The sequence below is a fragment of the Strongylocentrotus purpuratus genome, unplaced genomic scaffold, assembly GCF_000002235.5.
Source record: "Strongylocentrotus purpuratus isolate Spur 01 unplaced genomic scaffold, Spur_5.0 spur5_contig_840, whole genome shotgun sequence".
Lineage (NCBI taxonomy): Eukaryota > Metazoa > Echinodermata > Echinoidea > Camarodonta > Strongylocentrotidae > Strongylocentrotus > Strongylocentrotus purpuratus.
This window is the reverse complement of record NW_022145547.1, coordinates 2,141,182-2,160,189: the sequence shown is the minus strand read 5'-3', so window position 1 is coordinate 2,160,189 and position 19,008 is coordinate 2,141,182. Positions and strand designations below refer to the sequence as shown.

At 37.4% G+C, this 19,008-nt stretch overlaps 1 protein-coding gene across 1 annotated transcript; it reads left to right on the top strand.

Moving 5' to 3' along the window:
• The first annotated feature begins 16,854 nt into the window (after positions 1-16,854).
• LOC752537 (tyrosine-protein kinase receptor Tie-1-like) lies at positions 16,855-18,897 on the top strand. Its single transcript, XM_030988333.1, has 3 exons — positions 16,855-17,129; positions 17,758-17,892; positions 18,713-18,897. Exons 1-3 carry the CDS (start codon positions 16,916-16,918, stop codon positions 18,895-18,897), a joined length of 534 nt encoding a protein of 177 aa, XP_030844193.1. The 5' UTR covers positions 16,855-16,915.
• The last annotated feature ends 111 nt before the right edge of the window (positions 18,898-19,008 follow it).

The window sequence follows — 19,008 nt, the reverse complement described above, 5'->3', positions numbered from 1 at the left end:
TAAGAAATAATACTCTTAAAGTGAAACAAGTCTTAGTAAACAGTGATTGGAAAGAAGTTGATTCCATTTATATTATTTTCAAGAAAATAAAATTCCTTTCCGCCTTTTAATTGGCAAAGTTAAAAAGTGAAATTCCGATTTGTTGATCGCAGAAGTTACGTAATAGGATAAAATATGTAAATAGTTCACCGTCCTCATTGGAATCCAGTACAATAGATATGGTAACAGATGACTCCATTGATGTAGCGTTATGATTAGATGTTAGACAAAAATAAACAGGATCTGCTGTGCATTTTTTTTTTGGTACGCTTATTGTGATTTACCTAAAGAGTTACCTGGAAGACGTTGCTTTATTGTAAATTTTACTTTATAAATGACAACAGAATTAAGCAGTTCATTTTTAAATTCATTCATAGAATATTACCCATTGAAGACAAATTGTGTAAATGGAAGATTAAAAACAATAGTCTACGTGATATTTGTACGATAGATACAACAAACTACCTTTTTCTAATTTGTACGAAAGTTACACTTTTTTTGGAAGATTGTATCCAAATTATTCAATACTTTGTTTAATTTTAATATCTTTTTGAACAAAAAAAACCGTTTAATAGGTCATGTAATAGAGAGAATAGAAATGAATCTGGTAAATCTTGTTTTAAATTTGCTCAGTTTATTATTTATAGAAACTAAATTAGATAAATTTTTGGAAGTGAAAAGCGCAGGATACATGCTGTATTTGATAAAAGAATAGCCACTCCATAAACCTAAAGGTAGAAATTCGCACCTCTCTCAATATGAAATGTAATCAAAAGAAATTCGATTCAAACGAAGTAACTAAAACATTTCATTATTTCAGTTAGTGATTATGTCACATTAGTTTCATGTTTTTTACTATAAAATGTATAATATGTTAGGATTGCATGAATTATGTATATAAACACTGTTGCAAATAGATGTTACTTTATAATATGAACAAATAAAGTCCCTCGAAAGAGGATAGATAGAAAAAAATATCTCTATTTCTCTCTCTCTCTCTCTCTCTCTCCCTCTCCTTCTCTGTTTTTTTTTTCTCTCTCTCTCACTCTCTCTCTTCGTCTTCACTTCCATTTTTTGTCTGCCCTTTTCTTTTTCCCCTTAGGTTTTATTTTCCTCTCTCTGTTATGAATACTCAATTGCAGGATGTTTGCTTTCGATTTGCGAGATGTATTTACATAATGACTATTGAGGAAATCCGGTCCGAGTTTTGCGATTTTACCTCTCTTCTTTCCTATGTTAGTATACGTTGAATTCTCTTACCGCGACAATATTGTTGCATGAGATAATAAAAGCATTATACCTGAATCTCATAATTTGATTGATTGGAAGATAACGTGTTTACAGTAGTCAGCAGACTTAATCCTTATAGTCCGTTTTCGTGAAGCCACAATCACATCAACACTTCTTCGGGTTTTCTAAACTGTTGTGATATTATTTTGTTCTATATAAAGAGGTTTACACTTTGGGCAGTGGTGCAAATTCTGTGTCACAGTCCACTGTGGTGAGCTGTGGCGCAGATATTAAATAACCCATACACACTGTACTTCATATTTTATTTTGGAATAGAAGTGTTTTTTTCTCCAAGTTTTCCACCAAAATTCAGCAAAAAGCATGCCTATATATATAGAACATTGTTCCTGCAAGTGTATGTCACTATATAGCGGAACGATACAGTTCCATTCAATACTTGTTGTCAGAACCAAAACTAACAGCATCGCTTCGCCTCGTTCCTCATGATCCAATATCATGTTGTTAGGCCTTTAGTTTGTTCAATAGTCATTCAATGAATGTTGTCATGTTGGGAACCCCCCCCCCCCCCCCAATTTATGATCCAATACGAGAATATTATATAGGACCTGGTATGCTTAACATTATAACGTCTATTAGTGAATTACTCCATTGAGATGATAATCTCTGACCGTTTCATTGGGTCAGACTCGTCTCATATAGTAAGATTTATGTCCACGTAATACGTATATATGCCCTTATATTTATACCTAGATGATGAAATTAGCATTTCAACATAATTTTGTATAAAGTTATTTTTTTGCTCGCTTTCAAATTTTGACTTTGGAAAGTTGGTACATGTAGCCTATTTAGGTTTAGGCTTTTCGGGCAATATTACAGGAAAGCGGGATATGAACTAACTGTTATGCCTTTCAGATCGATTTTCCTTTTCGATTGCGTCATTACTTGCGCTACTCAAGCTGGCAAAGGCAATCACTGTATACGTCAATATGTCCAAAGAAAGGTTTGCATTGCCCATTTTTTATTAACGTTATGTGTATCACTCTCACATGGTGACGCATCCCAAGCCACGCGTTTCCCTGACGGAAGCAGTATGTCATGGCCCTTGACGCATTCGTACGTCAGTCAGTCAAATGAGCTATTAAATCGTATGTACATCATGATTTGATTAAAAGAACACGATCGCAAATATTTTCGAAAAATCTAACCAAGGAAAAATTTAATAGGCCTACCCTATTGTGCAACTTAAATAAATCATGCTCGCATTACGTAATAGCCTTATCTCATTGTCATGTTCGCATATTTCATGACACACAAGGTGACCGTCATAGGTTGAATGTTTTTAAGCAGTTTCATTATGTTAAAGGTAATCATGATTCTCTGTGTTATTAAATGCGCTGTAAAAGCACAATTACAAGTTGTAACCCAATCATATGCATAAGGGCATGATTGTAATGATAACAAAGAGAGATTTGGAAGCAATTTTTATTCTATTGACTATTCAAAGCATTATAAAGTGATTGATTTTCAACGGCATGCTTGGGTTATTTTCATTCAACGAAGAGAGAAAACATCACATGAATTGAATAACAGTAGGGAAGCAATGAAGCGATTGTATTAATACCACACTAAATACCACACTACAAAAACATGGCAGCGTGTGAAAATCAGGGCTAGAATAATCAGATTCTATTTGCATTGAAGGGGTTTGGAAAGTCGCTTGTTTACTATACGAGAAACTAAAAGATGAAGAGAATAAAGCAAGGCTAATAAAACCATATCTTCAAGCTTGGTCCTCCCACCCTTCCTCTTTCTCTGACCAAGCTTTAAAGATACTATGTCCCTTTTGCAACCAACATCAACTTCTGTAGAACTTTGCAAGAATTATGAATATGTCTTATATGTCCTATCTGTTAAATTTAAACGTTAGCAGTATCCTATAATATTCAAATTATGCAAGGAAACCCGTTTACTTGCTTGACTGCACTGTCAGACACTATTGAGTGACTGACTGGCTTTTTTTCTTCTTTGGTAACAACATACTTAACTTGAGCTTTAAAGGGTACATGATCATTTGTCTACATCAATAACCCACTTGTTGTTGGCCATAATTAAACTGATTGAATCTTTGTGCACCATAAAACGTACGACCATTCGGTACAATGGTCTGAAAAATCAGACTATTACTTACTGGCTTTATAGTTCCTAAGTCGCTACGACAATTAATAATAGTTATTTTCCCACATAAAGACATTTTCAAGCCCCCTTTTGTTTAGGGAAGTTCTAAATTAGTATTGTCTTTCAAATGCCGTTGGAATTTAACCTTTTTCATTATTTTTGGCCTGCAAATGGGACGTAGTACCTTTAAGAGGGATATCCAGCCTTGATAGCAAACTGTACTCTTAGACTAGAGACAAGCTAAACAAATCAGAAAAGTAAACTGGTAAAAATTTGAACGAAATAGGACAAAAATGAGAAAGTTATGAATTTTTGAAAGTTGTAATCACCTGTTATTAGGGGTAAGGGCTTTTCAAATTGGTTTAATCGGTCATGTTTCCGTGGTGTAGTAGCCGACAACATTTTTCATTTGTTCCAACACACAAGATGACTAAAATTCAAATTTACACAAAAAATTGTGACCCAGGAGGACCTCATTTCTTTAAAGGACATATTGATATCCATAATTTATTTTGAGTAGTGCCCGAAGGTAGAAGGCACTAACGAGAAAAGCAAACATTTATAATATCTTTTTGCACACGACTAACGAGAGAGTTATTTATACATAGACCTAGTGTACATTTATTTCAAACATTCATAACTTTCTTATTACTGGTCCGATTTACTTCAAACATTGGCACACATCTCAGGAGCGTTCGGAGCGCTCTTCAGGTACTATGCCGGGGCTGTATTTGTAATTGAAAATAGTCATTAATTCGAATGTTTCCAAGCATTGATTTTTGATAACCTTGTCTAATCAAAGTTTCACCTTTGCAATAATGACAATAAAGTTAGTTTTTTTTAAAGTAATGAACCTTCTCTTCAATGGTCAATGCAATTTCTTTGAAATTAATTATGATTTGATTACCCTGTCATCAGTTTTATCGTGAGTGACTTGATGACAGACTAACATAATCATGGATTTAGTTCCGGGTACAAGAGGTACAGACAGACGCCATCTGAATAGGAAGGTGTATGTGGATATTCACACTGAATGTCGGGTGAGAGTCTACCGTATACGGATTGCTAGCTGATTGAGAATACGTGTTGGAATTCGAGTGTGAGATGTGGATGTTGCGGAGAATACTGGAGAAAATGGCAACATTCAAAGTTCTGAAACTGTTTTTATCAACTCTGTTGCTTTTCGTCTGCTTTCCGATATTGATACAAGGTAGGTAGCTATCATCCATTCATATCCATATTGGTGTGTAATTGTTTGCGTATTGGGGTGATCACGACTGAGTCGATGGTTTATGAAATGTCATCATGGTCATGCGCGCATATATATATATATATATATGATTCCTTTTTAAGGGCGGTATTCCTGAGAATTTTCAAAAAAGTCAATCGTCCTTTTTTACGCCGGTCCTCGTGCCGTTTCTATATACAATCATGTGACTATAAAAGAATAGAAAAATAAGATTATGATTTTAGCTTATATGCATGCATGTACTTTGGGAATACGAACAGTGATTTACATATATACTTATTACACGCGACTTATTCTGGAAATAAGGGTTTTGACACTTGAAACCCTAGGCAGTTTATATAATATCGAACCTTAAAAAAACGTCAGGTATTATAGCATAGAATAAGCAAATGTACAATAAAATTGTGAAAATATTACGAATAAAGAGCAAACAAAACTGAATACGCTTAGCGCTTCCAAAATACACTCCTCAAACAGATACCTGCCATTATAATACAATAAAAGCCTATAGATTAAAGATAGTTAACAATGATGAGTATGACTTGGCTCTTAAGCTGCCACCCATACAATGCACCTAGTGCCACAGTGCTAATCTCTATTGTGCCAGCCAAAAATCTCCTGTTTGCCAAGTTAATTTTAGGGTTGGTTCAAGTGCGTGTTATTTAAATCTTTACAAAAAACAAATCGCTAAATTACTCGAGAAAATCCAATCTGACTGTTGTATACAAAGACGCGTAATTCAAAGCCGATAATCTGATGCACGCGATGGTACTTTCAATAGGGCTGTAAAAGCACTCAGCATGGTGCAATGGGCATGAACAATTACTGTTATTACATATGCTTGCTAGCGTGCACAAAGCAGAGTAGCGGTGGCTCGCTAGCATGAACGTAGCAATCAATCGATAGCGCGCTCGCGTGCACAGAGAACTATAACAATAGCGCGCTAGCAGTCTCATGGCAGGATATGAGTTGACTTGCTTGTTCATTTGATGAACTAGACTGCTCAACTAGACTCTCATGTACGTAGAACAGAAGAACATCTTCCATGGGTAGCCCTGTGGCTTTGAAGTCTGTCACCCCAGTTCTTACCCTGCTAATTCATTTGCGTAAACTAACCCTCATATTAAAGAATTTGGAACCTGAAATTGTATCAAACATTAGTTACATATATGTACTTAATATTAGGGACTTTTAGATTTGCGTGGACTGATACGTGTGACGTCCATTCAAGGCAGTGCATTCAAAGGACGTCGATCGTAGCAATCCTCGTTGTTGTTGTGCAAATCTAAAAGTCCCTAGTATGAGTTTTTCATCGATGGTAATAACATACATATCTCATTTGAATGTTTATCTGGCTTTATCTTATATACCCAGTAAACATATGGAAATTATATACAAAAGTATTTTTGTTCAATAGATATCGTGAAAACTTCAATTCACACATGACATAATGCAACATCTGAAACAGATAGTCTGTCATCCCATACTAACTTATGTATAGACCAAAAAAAGATTTACAAGGTTAGAAAATGCGTTTTGACTTCAAATTTCGTTGGTGCTGGATTACCCAGCTAGTTGTCTTCTATGGACCTGCGCCCATAACACCTCCGAGTTGTTAAAAATAAACTTCTGAGCTTTAATGTGCAAAGTAAGAATTCTGTAGTGCTACACATGCTGCACTATACCACTAGTTACATTATTAGGATTGACCAACGTATCGACCCTTCGCCATACCCCTTGAATCGTATGTGTCTTGAATCGGGAAAATGGCCTGTCTGAATTGATTTTCCACAAGACTCCCACTTTTGTTTATCCCTATAGCATGTAAATCTATTTTATATGCTTTTAGTCATAATAGTTCACCTCTCCTGCAAAAATAGTTATTCTAATATTACAGATTATCCCCAAGCGATGATATGTGCAAATGTAGTAACCCTTGTAACATCTCGATCAGATTTACAAGACTCACATTAGAACGGACCGAAACTATCTCTATCCCATCCATCTTATGTAGGGAATGTTTAAAATGCCCACATGCATAAAGGTTCAGATTTTGACGCTTTAAAAACTAGCGCTGTTCATTTTGCTGAAACTTTGAATTGTGGCCTCGAAATGTTGAATTAGAACTATCAAAAGCGCCCGATTTATATGCAATACCGTACCTTTTTTTTTTAAGCAGAATATTTTTTGTTTACAATTATTTTAGTTAAAGGTATAGACCAGTTTTGGATCCCCCCCCCCCCCCCACTCTCAAAAACTAAAATAGAAGCTCGTATCACCAATCATGTGAAAGAATATGTTTTGACTAATACGTGATGATACAAATGTTGCTGGGTACCGCCAACTAATTGATATATTTGGTAAATTATCATATCGATCCGGCCTGGATAGGTATCGCGAATGCACTTCAACATTGAACATTTGGGCATATTTTTCTATTTTTGCCAAATTAGGTTGAATTATCGCCATCTTAACCTCTGAAGGCAATATTTAAACATTATTGAATGGACATTTTGCACCAAAAACCCTTGAACCGCAATTGTACCACTACCGGTCTTTATCTTTAAGCTAAAGAATCTTAGGTCCCGCTCCCCGAAGTCATGGATTTGGAAACATTACTTCTCGTTGCTCTATATCGAAATTTCAAAGGATTTCGCTCAAAATGGCCATTGAGAAAAATATATGTAGGGTTGCTAAAACCTAGTTCCGTATTATCTCATTTAAATTTGCGTGCGACTATTATCTATCGTTCACATTCTCAAACTCAAGTACTTGGGATCAGGCGCGTACACAGTGGGGGGGGGGGTTAACCCCCCCCCCCTTTGGTATTTTCTTGTGTGTAACCCCCCCCCCCCCCCCATAACCCCCCTTAACCCCCCTTAGTTTTTTTGTGTTTAATTATTAAAAAAGAAATATATATATATATTCCCATGGCTGACCCAAAAAATGACCTTACCCCCCCCCCCCCACCGCTTATTCAGCGGTCGGCTGAGTCGTTGCGATTTTTTTTTTGGGACCAAAAAAAAAAGAAAAAAAGGGTCCTCTTACCCCCCCCCCCCCCCCCCCCCCCCCCCGCTTATTCAGCGGCTTGCTGAGTCGTTGCGAAATACCTGAAAAAGCTCTGTAGTATTCAAATATGCAAAATACAAAAGATCTTCATGATCAGTAGTTGCTAACCTCCTTAGAATTTTGATTGTTAGAATCATATTACTATATCGTTCTTTTCGGACAGTGAGAGAGAGATGATAGCCCTTGAATGCAAACCCCACTCATTTCTGGGTAATAAGTTAAACAATTAAAGGCTTGTACTATTGTGACCCTATACGATCAAAGTTTGCGTGGCCCACAAAACATTCAGACCTTTTTCTTTTTCTATTATTATAATAACAGTAGTTCGTCCTTATATAGCGCATTTCAGGACCGCAGGCCCTCTCAATGCGCTTTACAGATATGTATTATTACGCCGGTCATCGGATTTATACCTACCCGCACACAAGGTAAGCACATTCTCCACTCCCTGGGGAGCATTCCAGCCAGTCGCCATTTTACAAGCGCCATTGCTAATCGAACCACATTAGCTTTCGCATCCTACCGGGTACCCATTTAACACCGGGGTGGAGAGTGGTAAATATAAATCAATGTCTTGCCAAAGGACAGTAGTGCCGCGGTGGGACTTGAACCGCGGACCTTGTGATCCACAGTCCGTTGACATATCCACTCGACCACGACACCTCTATTTGATAAGAGCCACTTCCCTTTTCTCATAAAAGATCCCCTTAACCTCCTATAAATTCCGTTTTTTTTTTCAACAAATGCACATTTTCCTTTAATACAAGTGCCCCTTTTGCATTCTCATAAGTGCCCCTTTAAATATCTGGTCAGTGCCCCTTTTCACCTCTGATAATTTCTCTTTTAACAATGATATGTCCCTATTTTCCTTTCTAATAAGGGACCTATCCCCTTGTTAGAAATGCCCCCTTTTGCTTCTTATAAATGCACATATAAAAACCTGATGTGTGCACTTTTTTTCGTCGACAAATTCCCATTTCCCATTATCAGAGGTGCCTTTTTTTTTCATCCCTGGTGAGTGCCCCTTTCAGGTATTAGAAGTGCCTCATTGTCACCTCTGATAATTACCCTTTGTATTTTGACACATGCTCCTTTTCTTTTCTAAAAAGTGTATTATTCCTTTCGATAAGTGTCCCTCTTTCCTCTCATCATTAAACTTGCCCCTAATTTAAAGCGACTGAGAGCATTTTCCCCCAAAGCTCGCTCGCTAGCAATATACTGTTATAAATTAGATAATGATGTTACTTATCCAAGGTGTTTTGAGTCTTCGATTATGAAATGTGCTTATAACCCTATAATGATTTTTGTCCCCCTCTTTATAACATGAATTTTGTTTGCGCTGCGACCTCACAAATCTTACAAGAGTTCCCCACTCGCTTGTAAATGAATATGATCATCACACCAAATTGCAAAGTAAGATGCTTAAGTGATTTGTATGATGTGTAAAGAGAAACAAATATTGAATTCATTCCCGATAATGTAATGACAACATTGGGGTATTTTAGCTTTGAGATTTCCCTTTGTAGGTGCCCTTTTTGGTTGTACCCCCTCCCCTGTACAGGCCTATGAACATATGCGTATGAACAACTTTTTTCCGCGAGAGGGCTAAACGATGCCTGCACTAATATTTAATTTCCGTTGAAAATCAATAGATAGAATAACTGAAGAGTTGTAAAAAATAATCAAACTTTATATGATATAAATTTGTCACTCTTCTCCAAAGAGTTAAATGGGTACTAGTTAATAGGAATTTCTTGAATACTGTGAGCACCGAAATCGGTAGCCTAGCTGTGGTATTCACGAGCGCATGGAGCACTTACATTTGCGTGGTGGATATGTGCATGGGTTATAAAATTTGAAATATTGTTAATATAAAATTTCCAGTTCGTTATTGGAACATTAATTTTCCGAAAATGGGCTTAACCCCCCGGCCCATGCTATTCAATCGACCCATCGATTGATTTACATGTTGATCATTCTACAGTTGTGTTATAAATTGAGGGACATATTGTGGTGTAGTACATATATTAGTTATTATATGGTTTAAAGGTAATACAAAGTTTTGGTATGGGGTCATGAATTTGTTTAAAATTAACATACTGGAAGCATATGTGATCCTACAATATTCATTGCTCGTTATCGCGGTTGAAATCGAGTCTAAAGTTATTAAATTAATTAATTAAGTCTTTATGTTGTATAGCTCCCTCTCAAGGTCAAGATATTAATTGAGCTATAAAACAATGTTTCTTGACTATAATCGACCGATTAGCTATTCCCGTTTGGAAATTATATATCACAACTACATATTCTGAAATTTTCATGGTCGCAGCTACCATTGTACGGCCGTAGGCGCTGTTTGAAATTTATCAAAATTTACCGGGAGCACCGGTAAATTTTTATATTTAATTTGTCTCAAAAGCAAAAGTGTTTTAGGGACTAAATTTTCTTGTGCTTATTATACATCAACAGGGTCATCCAAATATATAAAAATTATAAAGAATCACTATCCACCCAATTTTCAAAATTTCCCAAAACTTTGTATTACATTTAAAGTCCAAAATGCATATGAGAAAAGAAAATTAGTATAGGCTTATACTGTTTATAAAAAAAAAAAATCACTCTTGGTATTCCAGGTGAGGTTGTTCATATCACAGTGCTGACCGTGGGATACACCAATGTAGGTTCATCGAGCGGTTTGCAGTACCAATGTTGGGGCAGTGACCCAGATACAGACGCTACACGATCATTTGGTCGATCAGCACCCATAACAACAGACAGATCACCACCAGAAGATGAGAGACACTCTAAACATTACTTCGTCAGAGTGGTCAAATTCCCTACAGGAGATGGATGGGATAGTGATGGTTACGGTCCTTTCTACTGTGAGGCTTCTAAACCTGATCGAGATGTTACAAGGGTTACTACATTTTTCCAACGAGTTGATGGTAAGTTTAATATTCCATTTATTATAATAAGCATAGGATTTCTTTATTTTTAAAGATTTTTTCTTCAATGTATACTATAGAAGCTTCCTGTACTGATGTAAAGTAGTCCAAGTGAAGTTCTGAGCATATTCCCGACAGATCAGTAAGAACATATATAACACTTTGTAAATAGGATGAAATAATCAAAATTAATCCCAATTAATTCCAATTTGTATACCAGATCTATACATATTGTCGAATAGAGAATCGAATATCATATTTTATTATGCGAGAAAAATTGAAATATTATTCGTTAATTATTAGTTTATTATTTCTAAGATCTTCGCAATGCGGCTTTGTTATAATGATGTTTGTTTATCAAATAACCATTATTTATCTTTAACAATATAGACTGAGCTTATATTGCATTTTGGAGATTCCTCAAATATTAGAGGAACCTCCTTAAAGGAATAGTTGAGTTCTGTTGCAAAGGGCGCTACACAAAATAATTTTTTTGTGAGATAATGAAAAACTGAGTGGCAGATTTGAAAGAACATAATATTTAAATGACAAAATCATCTTTGTTTGATCAAAATCGGTGTAGAGACGGCTGAAATATAACGATTTCTAATACTTGTGTACCACCACAAATATTAGGTATTTTGAAAAATTTGAAAAAAAACGTTGAAAAAACGAAATGACGCCTTTTACGTCGTATTTCAGCCAATGCCGATATTGGCTTTTGGTGGCATTTTCGTGTTGCTTATATTACGCACAACCAGCCGGTCCATGTATTGTTATTTTTTTATTTAAAAATTATTTAACGGTCACCATGTTTTTTTGAAAGTTGAGCTGAATTTGTATACTCGTATTGGCTAAATTTCACACATTTTGGGGTCTAAAATTACCTTCATAGCAATTTTAGGTTCTAAAAGGGCACTAGAAATGTCATAGATAAGAATAAGAGCAATAACAATGCACTTTGAAGGCATTTGCGGTCTGAAAACAGAACTCAACTATTCCTTTAATACAAAGATATATCAAGTTTTTTCAATCATGAACACCGTCATATTATTACTCATGGCAGTGGTCGGGGGGCACAAAATCGCATGGGGTGAAGTATATGAAAAACGATGGAGCGAGGCGTCAGCGGCGAGGGAGCGGAGCGACCAAGCGGGGGTGGGTCTGGGAGGGGGTCAGAACCCCTCCCTGAGTAGGAAGCATTTGCAATTTTATAACCACATTAGGTGCATTTTCAGGCACTTCCTGGAGTAATATGATGTAAAATTGCTTTTTCCTACCCCCTCAAAGAGTAGGGATCCAGGAGCGGATGATGGGATCTGGCTTTTTGCTAAGGGGGGGGGGGGGGGGGTTGACCCAATGACGCCACGGAGCATCGTCCACGAGCCGCGAAGCGACGACGCTATTTTGTTGTTGTTGCTATTTTGGAACCCCGTAAGTGATGTTTTCCTGACATCTTCTGACACAATGGCAATAAAAAGCAGTGCATGATAATTACGTCTTTTTAAATCAAGCAACAGTTTAAGAGGGGTCGACCCAAAGACGATGCAGAGCATTGTCCACGAGCCGTGTAGCGGCGAGGCGATTTTTGGGGGTGCTATTTTAAACCCCCGTCAGTGATGTTTTCCTGGCATCTATATACTGACACAATGGAGACCATAAAAAGCAGTGCATGATAACGCCTTTTTAAATCAAATAACAGTTTAACGGGGGTTCGACCCATGACGATGCGTCCACGAGCCGCCGATTTTTTTAATTTTTTTTTTTGGGGGGTGGGGCTATTTTGAAACCCCGTAAGTGATATTTTCCTGGCATCTACTAACACAATGGAGACCATAAATAGCAGTGCATGATAATGTATTTTTAATACGGAGCATCGTCCACGAGCCGCAAGGTCCGAGCCGCGTAGCGACGAGGTGATTTTTTTTTTTTTTTTTTTTTTTTTTTTTTTGGGGGGGGGGGGGGCTATTTTGAACCCCGTAAGTGATGTTTTCCTAGCATCTACAAACACAATGGAGACCATAAATAGCAGTGCATGATAATGTATTTTTAAATCAAGTTACAGTTAGAGGGGGTTCGACCCAATGACGATGCAGAGCATCGTCCACGCACCTCAAAGTCCGAGCCGCGTAGACCTTATGGATTTTTGGATTTTTGGGGGGCTATTTTGAACCCCCGTAAGTGATATTTTTCTGGCATCTACTAACACAATGGAGACCATAAAAAGCAGTGCACGATAACGTCTTTTTAAATCAAGTGACAGTTTAAGGGGGTTCGACCCGATGACGATACGGATACTGTGTGGGTCTGGACACATGCGTTTTTCTATTCACATCAAAAGCAGTGCACGATAACGTCTTTTTAAATCAAGTAACAGTTTAAGAGGGGTCGACCCAAAGACGATGCAGAGCATTGTCCACGAGCCGTGTAGCGGCGAGGCGATTTTGGGGGGTGCTATTTTAAACCCCCGTCAGTAATGTTTTCCTGGCATCTATATACTGACACAATGGAGACCATAAAAAGCAGTGCATGATAACGCCTTTTTAAATCAAATAACAGTTTAACGGGGGTTCGACCCATGACGATGCGTCCACGAGCCGCCGATTTTTGTTTTTGTTTTTGTTTTTTTTTTTTGGGGGGGGGGGCTATTTTGAAACCCCGTAAGTGATATTTTCCTGGCATCTACTAACACAATGGAGACCATAAACAGCAGTTCATGATAACGTCTTTTTCAATCAAGTAACAGTTTGAGAGACGATGCGGAGCATCGTCCACGAGCCGCAAGGTCCGAGCCGCGTAGCGGCGAGGCGATTTTTTTTTTTTTTTTTTTTTTTTTTTTTGGGGGGGGGGGGCTATTTTGAACCCCGTAAGTGATGTTTTCCTGGCATCTACAAACACAATGGAGACCATAAACAGCAGTGCATGATAATGTATTTTTAAATCAAGTTACAGTTAGAGGGGGTTCGACCCAATGACGATGCAGAGCATCGTCCACGCACCTCAAAGTCCGAGCCGCGTAGACCTTATGGATTTTTGGATTTTTGGGGGGCTATTTTGAACCCCCGTAAGTGATATTTTTCTGGCATCTACTAACACAATGGAGACCATAAAAAGCAGTGCACGATAACGTCTTTTTAAATCAAGTGACAGTTTAAGGGGGTTCGACCCGATGACGATACGGATACTGTGTGGGTCTGGACACATGCGTTTTTCTATTCACATCAAAAGCAGTGCACGATAACGTCTTTTTAAATCAAGTAACAGTTTAAGAGGGGTCGACCCAAAGACGATGCAGAACATTGTCCACGAGCCGTGTAGCGGCGAGGCGATTTTGGGGGTGCTATTTTAAACCCCCGTCAGTAATGTTTTCCTGGCATCTATATACTGACACAATGGAGACCATAAAAAGCAGTGCATGATAACGCCTTTTTAAATCAAATAACAGTTTAACGGGGGTTCGACCCATGACGATGCGTCCACGAGCCGCCGATTTTTGTTTTGTTTTGTTTTTGTTTTTTTTTGGGGGGGGGGCTATTTTGAAACCCCGTAAGTGATATTTTCCTGGCATCTACTAACACAATGGAGACCATAAACAGCAGTTCATGATAACGTCTTTTTCAATCAAGTAACAGTTTGAGAGACGATGCGGAGCATCGTCCACGAGCCGCAAGGTCCGAGCCGCGTAGCGGCGAGGCGATTTTTTTTTTTTTTTTTTTTTTTTTTTTTTTGGGGGGGGGGGGGCTATTTTGAACCCCGTAAGTGATGTTTTCCTGGCATCTACAAACACAATGGAGACCATAAACAGCAGTGCATGATAATGTATTTTTAAATCAAGTAACAGTTTGAGGGGGTTCGACCCAATGACGATGTAGAGCATTGTCCACGAGCCTCAAAGTCCGAGCCGCATAGCGGCGAGGCGATTTTTGGGGGGCTATTTTGAACCCCCGTAAGTGATATTTTCCTGGCATCTACTAACACAATAGAGACCATAAACAGCAGTTCATGATAACGTCTTTTTAAATCAAGTAACAGTTTAAGGGGGTTTCACCCGATGACGATACGGATACTGTGTGGGTCTGGACACATGCGTTTTTCTATTCACATCACATTTTCACTTGGCAGCCCAAGGGGGGGGGGGGGTTAAACCCCCAACCCCTCCCCCATCCCCTACAGATCCGCCACTGGGATCTTTTGCAAACTGGAAGCAATAAACATTACATGTAGGCGATGGAAAAAAAGTGCTTGCGAAACGGATAGAAATTTCGCGGCCACAGGGATGACAGAAAATAATATGACAATGAAACCAGCAACTGTGGCAGGATTAATGGCGGGGACAATCTGCATGCTGAAAGAACACTTAGAATAGGTATATCGGAAAATTAATTCAAGACTAAGTTATAAGCTATAAGTTATAAAGGAGATAAAATCTTTGGTATTAGTCATGTTCGACTTAAAATTGCATCCCCCCCCCCCCGCCCCTACCCCGGTAAAAAAAACCTTCTTATAATATCATCCCCCTTTCTTTCTTTTCCCTTCTCATTATTCTCCTTTTCCCCCTTTTCTCTCCTCCGTCTTTCCGCGTTTCTTCTTTTTCCGCCTTTTCTCTCCTCTCTGTCTTTCCCTTTCCCCTCCTTTTTTCCTCTCCCCTTTTCTTTCCCCCTCTTTTCTTCTTCTTTCTCTCTTCCCTTTTTTTTCTTTTTCCTCTCCCTTTTCTTTCCCCCTCCTTTTCTCCTTTTCTTTTTTTTTGGCCGGAGGGGGGGGGGGCACGTGCCCCCTGTGCCCCCCCTGGATCCGCCACTGCATGGAACATCACGTAGTGATCTTCATTTAAAAACAATGCACTACTATTGGCCCATTTAAACATGTTTCCCAAACACCAATTTGAAGAATCATCAATTTTTATGACTACTATTTACACTACTGGAAAAAAAAACCTAAAACAAAACCGTTGAATTTTGTCCATACCGATTTTGTTTGTGAGTAGTGCGCATGTGCCACTTGTCGGTGCTCTACTGCGTGTGTTACCATGGAAGCGAGGAGAGTCATGGGGGCGATAATGCGTATCTTACCGAAGATTGCATTTACACTGCAACAAATCTGTGGAATCTTGGCAGGCGTTTAAAAAAAACTACACTCTCGGGGAGTGTTTCACAAAGACTATGATCGATATAGATTGTACTTGAACTATGGCAGGCTGTTCATGTCACTATTTCCTCGAACCATTCCTGGCTTTGGTTTACCAGGGAACGTACAAATCATGGTCACACATCTACATAATTTACATTTTTGTTATTGTTAAGTATTGAAAGAAAAATCTAAAGATCATATCTAAGGTTTTTTCCCTCTACTTTTACATCTTGGTTCAGGACAGGTTAAGGACAGAAATCGCATTTGCAGTAGTAAAATTCCAAGTCTTGAATATAACTTAACAATACAATGTAAGAAACTCTTTTTCTACAACAATGAACGATCAAAAAATGTAAAAACAGGTACTGTGGATTTTTTTTGCAAAGAAGCGTCTATACCGCAAAACGTTTTACTGAGGATCAGGAGTGAGAGTGATTCAATAAAATAGTTCCGCTTATGATGCTTTTGAACATTGTTTGCTTGAGAATGGCTATAACAAAGGTTTGATGCTTTACATATATACTGAGAATGAATCTGAAAATACCAGAGTACGATTATTTTTAAGAGATTTTAGACTTTTGTGTAAATAGCACAAAAGTTTCAAAAATTTATCATAAGCAAAGCATGCACGGTATTGCGTTAAGCCTGAACATGCCCATTTGTGTTGATGTTGTTTACTAACATTAACATTGTCAAACAGAAGTCCAAAGATTTTGAAATACACCAGACTAGTTGCGGCAATGTTCGAATATTTAAAACGATCTAAACTTGTTATTGAAAAATATCAACAGGAACAAATTTATTCCAACATGCAAGTGAATATTTTGAAATATATATTTCAATATGCACGTATATGAATGCAAGCCTTATATAAATGTATGTTTCCTTTAGGGAGTAAATGGCTACAGTGCACATTACATGTACATGTAGGTGCTACATGTATTATTATTATTACATTTTTTATTTGGTTCATTTATTATTATCATCCCTTTTAACAGCTAAATTCATATCAAGGGATGGATTGTTTACAAAGACAGTCAATGTGAATGAAACTGGAGTGATGATCAGCATGACTAGTCGTAATAATCCTGATGCGAATGGCAACGTGATTACTTGGATGAAAGATGGAAGTGAGGTTCTTACATCATTTGGTGGGCAGACTCAGATCAGCTTCCCAAACCCAATCCAGACATCAGACCAAGGAATCTATGAGATCTACTATGATAACGAGAGGGATCAAAATAGAGGAGGATTATACAAACTCATCGTCAGAGGTATATTATGTACAAGTGTATTTCTGCTTAATTCAGACTGGGCATTTTGAGAGGGGTCATTTCTTATTTATATAATATTGTTTGTTATGATGCATGTAAAAGGCTCTGCTTCATATTTCGCCAATAAATCTTTATTTTAGAATCATTGGATTTTTATGCAAATTACATGTGGACAACTCATTATTAATTTTTTTTTTTAAATTTGAACACTTGACAAAACAATTAGTTTTAGAGCATTCTAGTAGATAATGTCCAAGCCTGATCTTTTCCGGATGTCGCGTTATCGTAACATGGACATCTCTTTCCCCATTGCAAATTTTGTTCCAAAATATTTATGAAAATTCAACGATAAAATTCAGGTGTCAGCATGTCATGATCTGTGTTGTGATTTTGACATATATGGGTAGTTTAAAATTACCCGTATGTAAATTCAGAATGTGACAGAGCCTATGGCATACGATATTCAATAGTTGTACGTTCGAGAACATTATTTTGTAACAAACTTTGCACTTGTCTACTTCCATTTTATATTACCCTGCTTATCTTCTATCTTTTGTCTTCCGTGTCATGATGTAATCTTTAGTGACATGTATACTTAATTATTTTTCTCCCTCCCTTTCTCAAATAGAATGCGCTGCTGGTAAGTGGGGTCCCCCTGAGTGTTATGGTATCTGTGATAAATGCTACAATGGTGGAGTCTGTGATGACAAGTCTGGTCTGTGTATCTGTCCTAACAACTTCAAGGGACCGAATTGTTTAGAAAGTAAGTAGGCCTGTAGAGCTTAATTTTAAATGATGTTTATCTCTTAATAAGCGCTAGTTACCTGGCAGCTCGGCTATAATCAGGGTAATATGTGTAAAGTACCACGAGCGTCAGAGCCTGGCGGATACCGGTATCGATTTATTTAATGAACTTAGGAAGATATTCTTTTCTTATTCCATAGAAAATGGTAATGTACATCTATTCTACATGTTCAATTTCAAATATGTCTTTCTTCTACCTGACGACATTCTTATATATGTACTTGTAAATCTTTATTTTACCAGAAATTATTTGCAAGAATAATGTTGATTTATCATTTATGATTCTGTTTATAACAAGTTGATTTCTGATTTGTTATAGTATATTATCTATGTTATGTCTTATTAGCAGTAAAATGAGTTTGTAAATACTTTGTAAAGTGTCCCTCTCTACCAGAGCTGAGGTTCTTTCTACATATACATGTAATGTTTATACACTGTACATCGAGTGAATCAATGCAAAAATGAATGAAAATAACAAACAGCAGGGGAAAAGATTTGCTTTAGTTGTTATTCCTTAATACCATATGAAATATATAAATAGTATCTAAATAAATGTCTCAATAACATTAATTTGTATGATCGACAAACTTTGCTATCCGTGATATGGGAGGGCTTTATTCAATGTAGTAAAAACTATTATTTTCAAAGAGAATAAGACACCATCGGCAATTTGCAAAGGAGAAGCAACCATATTTGAAATTTATCTCATGAAATCTTATTTCTTAGACAAGTCTACAAGGTTTTGATTCAACAATGCAACTATTTTTTTTCTTCTTCAGTTTGTAGAAATGATGGTGGAAATCGATTTGGATTGAACTGCGAGTTTCGATGTACTAGAAACAATGATCCTGCCACAAAATGTCATGGGTATCTTTTTTGCCTACCTGATCCTTATGGATGTTCATGTGACGTCGGTGCCCATGGTCTTGGATGTAACACACGTAAGTCCTCCGAAGTTATTTAATTGTGCTCAAATTCTAATAATTAAAATATATACATTTAGGCCTCATATAGCACATATCATAATGTGGCTAGATTCATGAGTGAGGTCAGGGGCAACTCATTGGACAAAAGA

Bases quoted from the DNA above. Each gene is read 5' to 3' on its own strand.
- LOC752537 (XM_030988333.1), top strand. From the start codon at position 16,916: ATGATCAGCATGACTAGTCGTAATAATCCTGATGCGAATGGCAACGTG. The intron at 17,130-17,757 runs GTATATTATGTA...TTTCTCAAATAG, and splicing joins ATACAAACTCATCGTCAGAG to AATGCGCTGCTGGTAAGTGG. The intron at 17,893-18,712 runs GTAAGTAGGCCT...TTTCTTCTTCAG, and splicing joins GGGACCGAATTGTTTAGAAA to TTTGTAGAAATGATGGTGGA.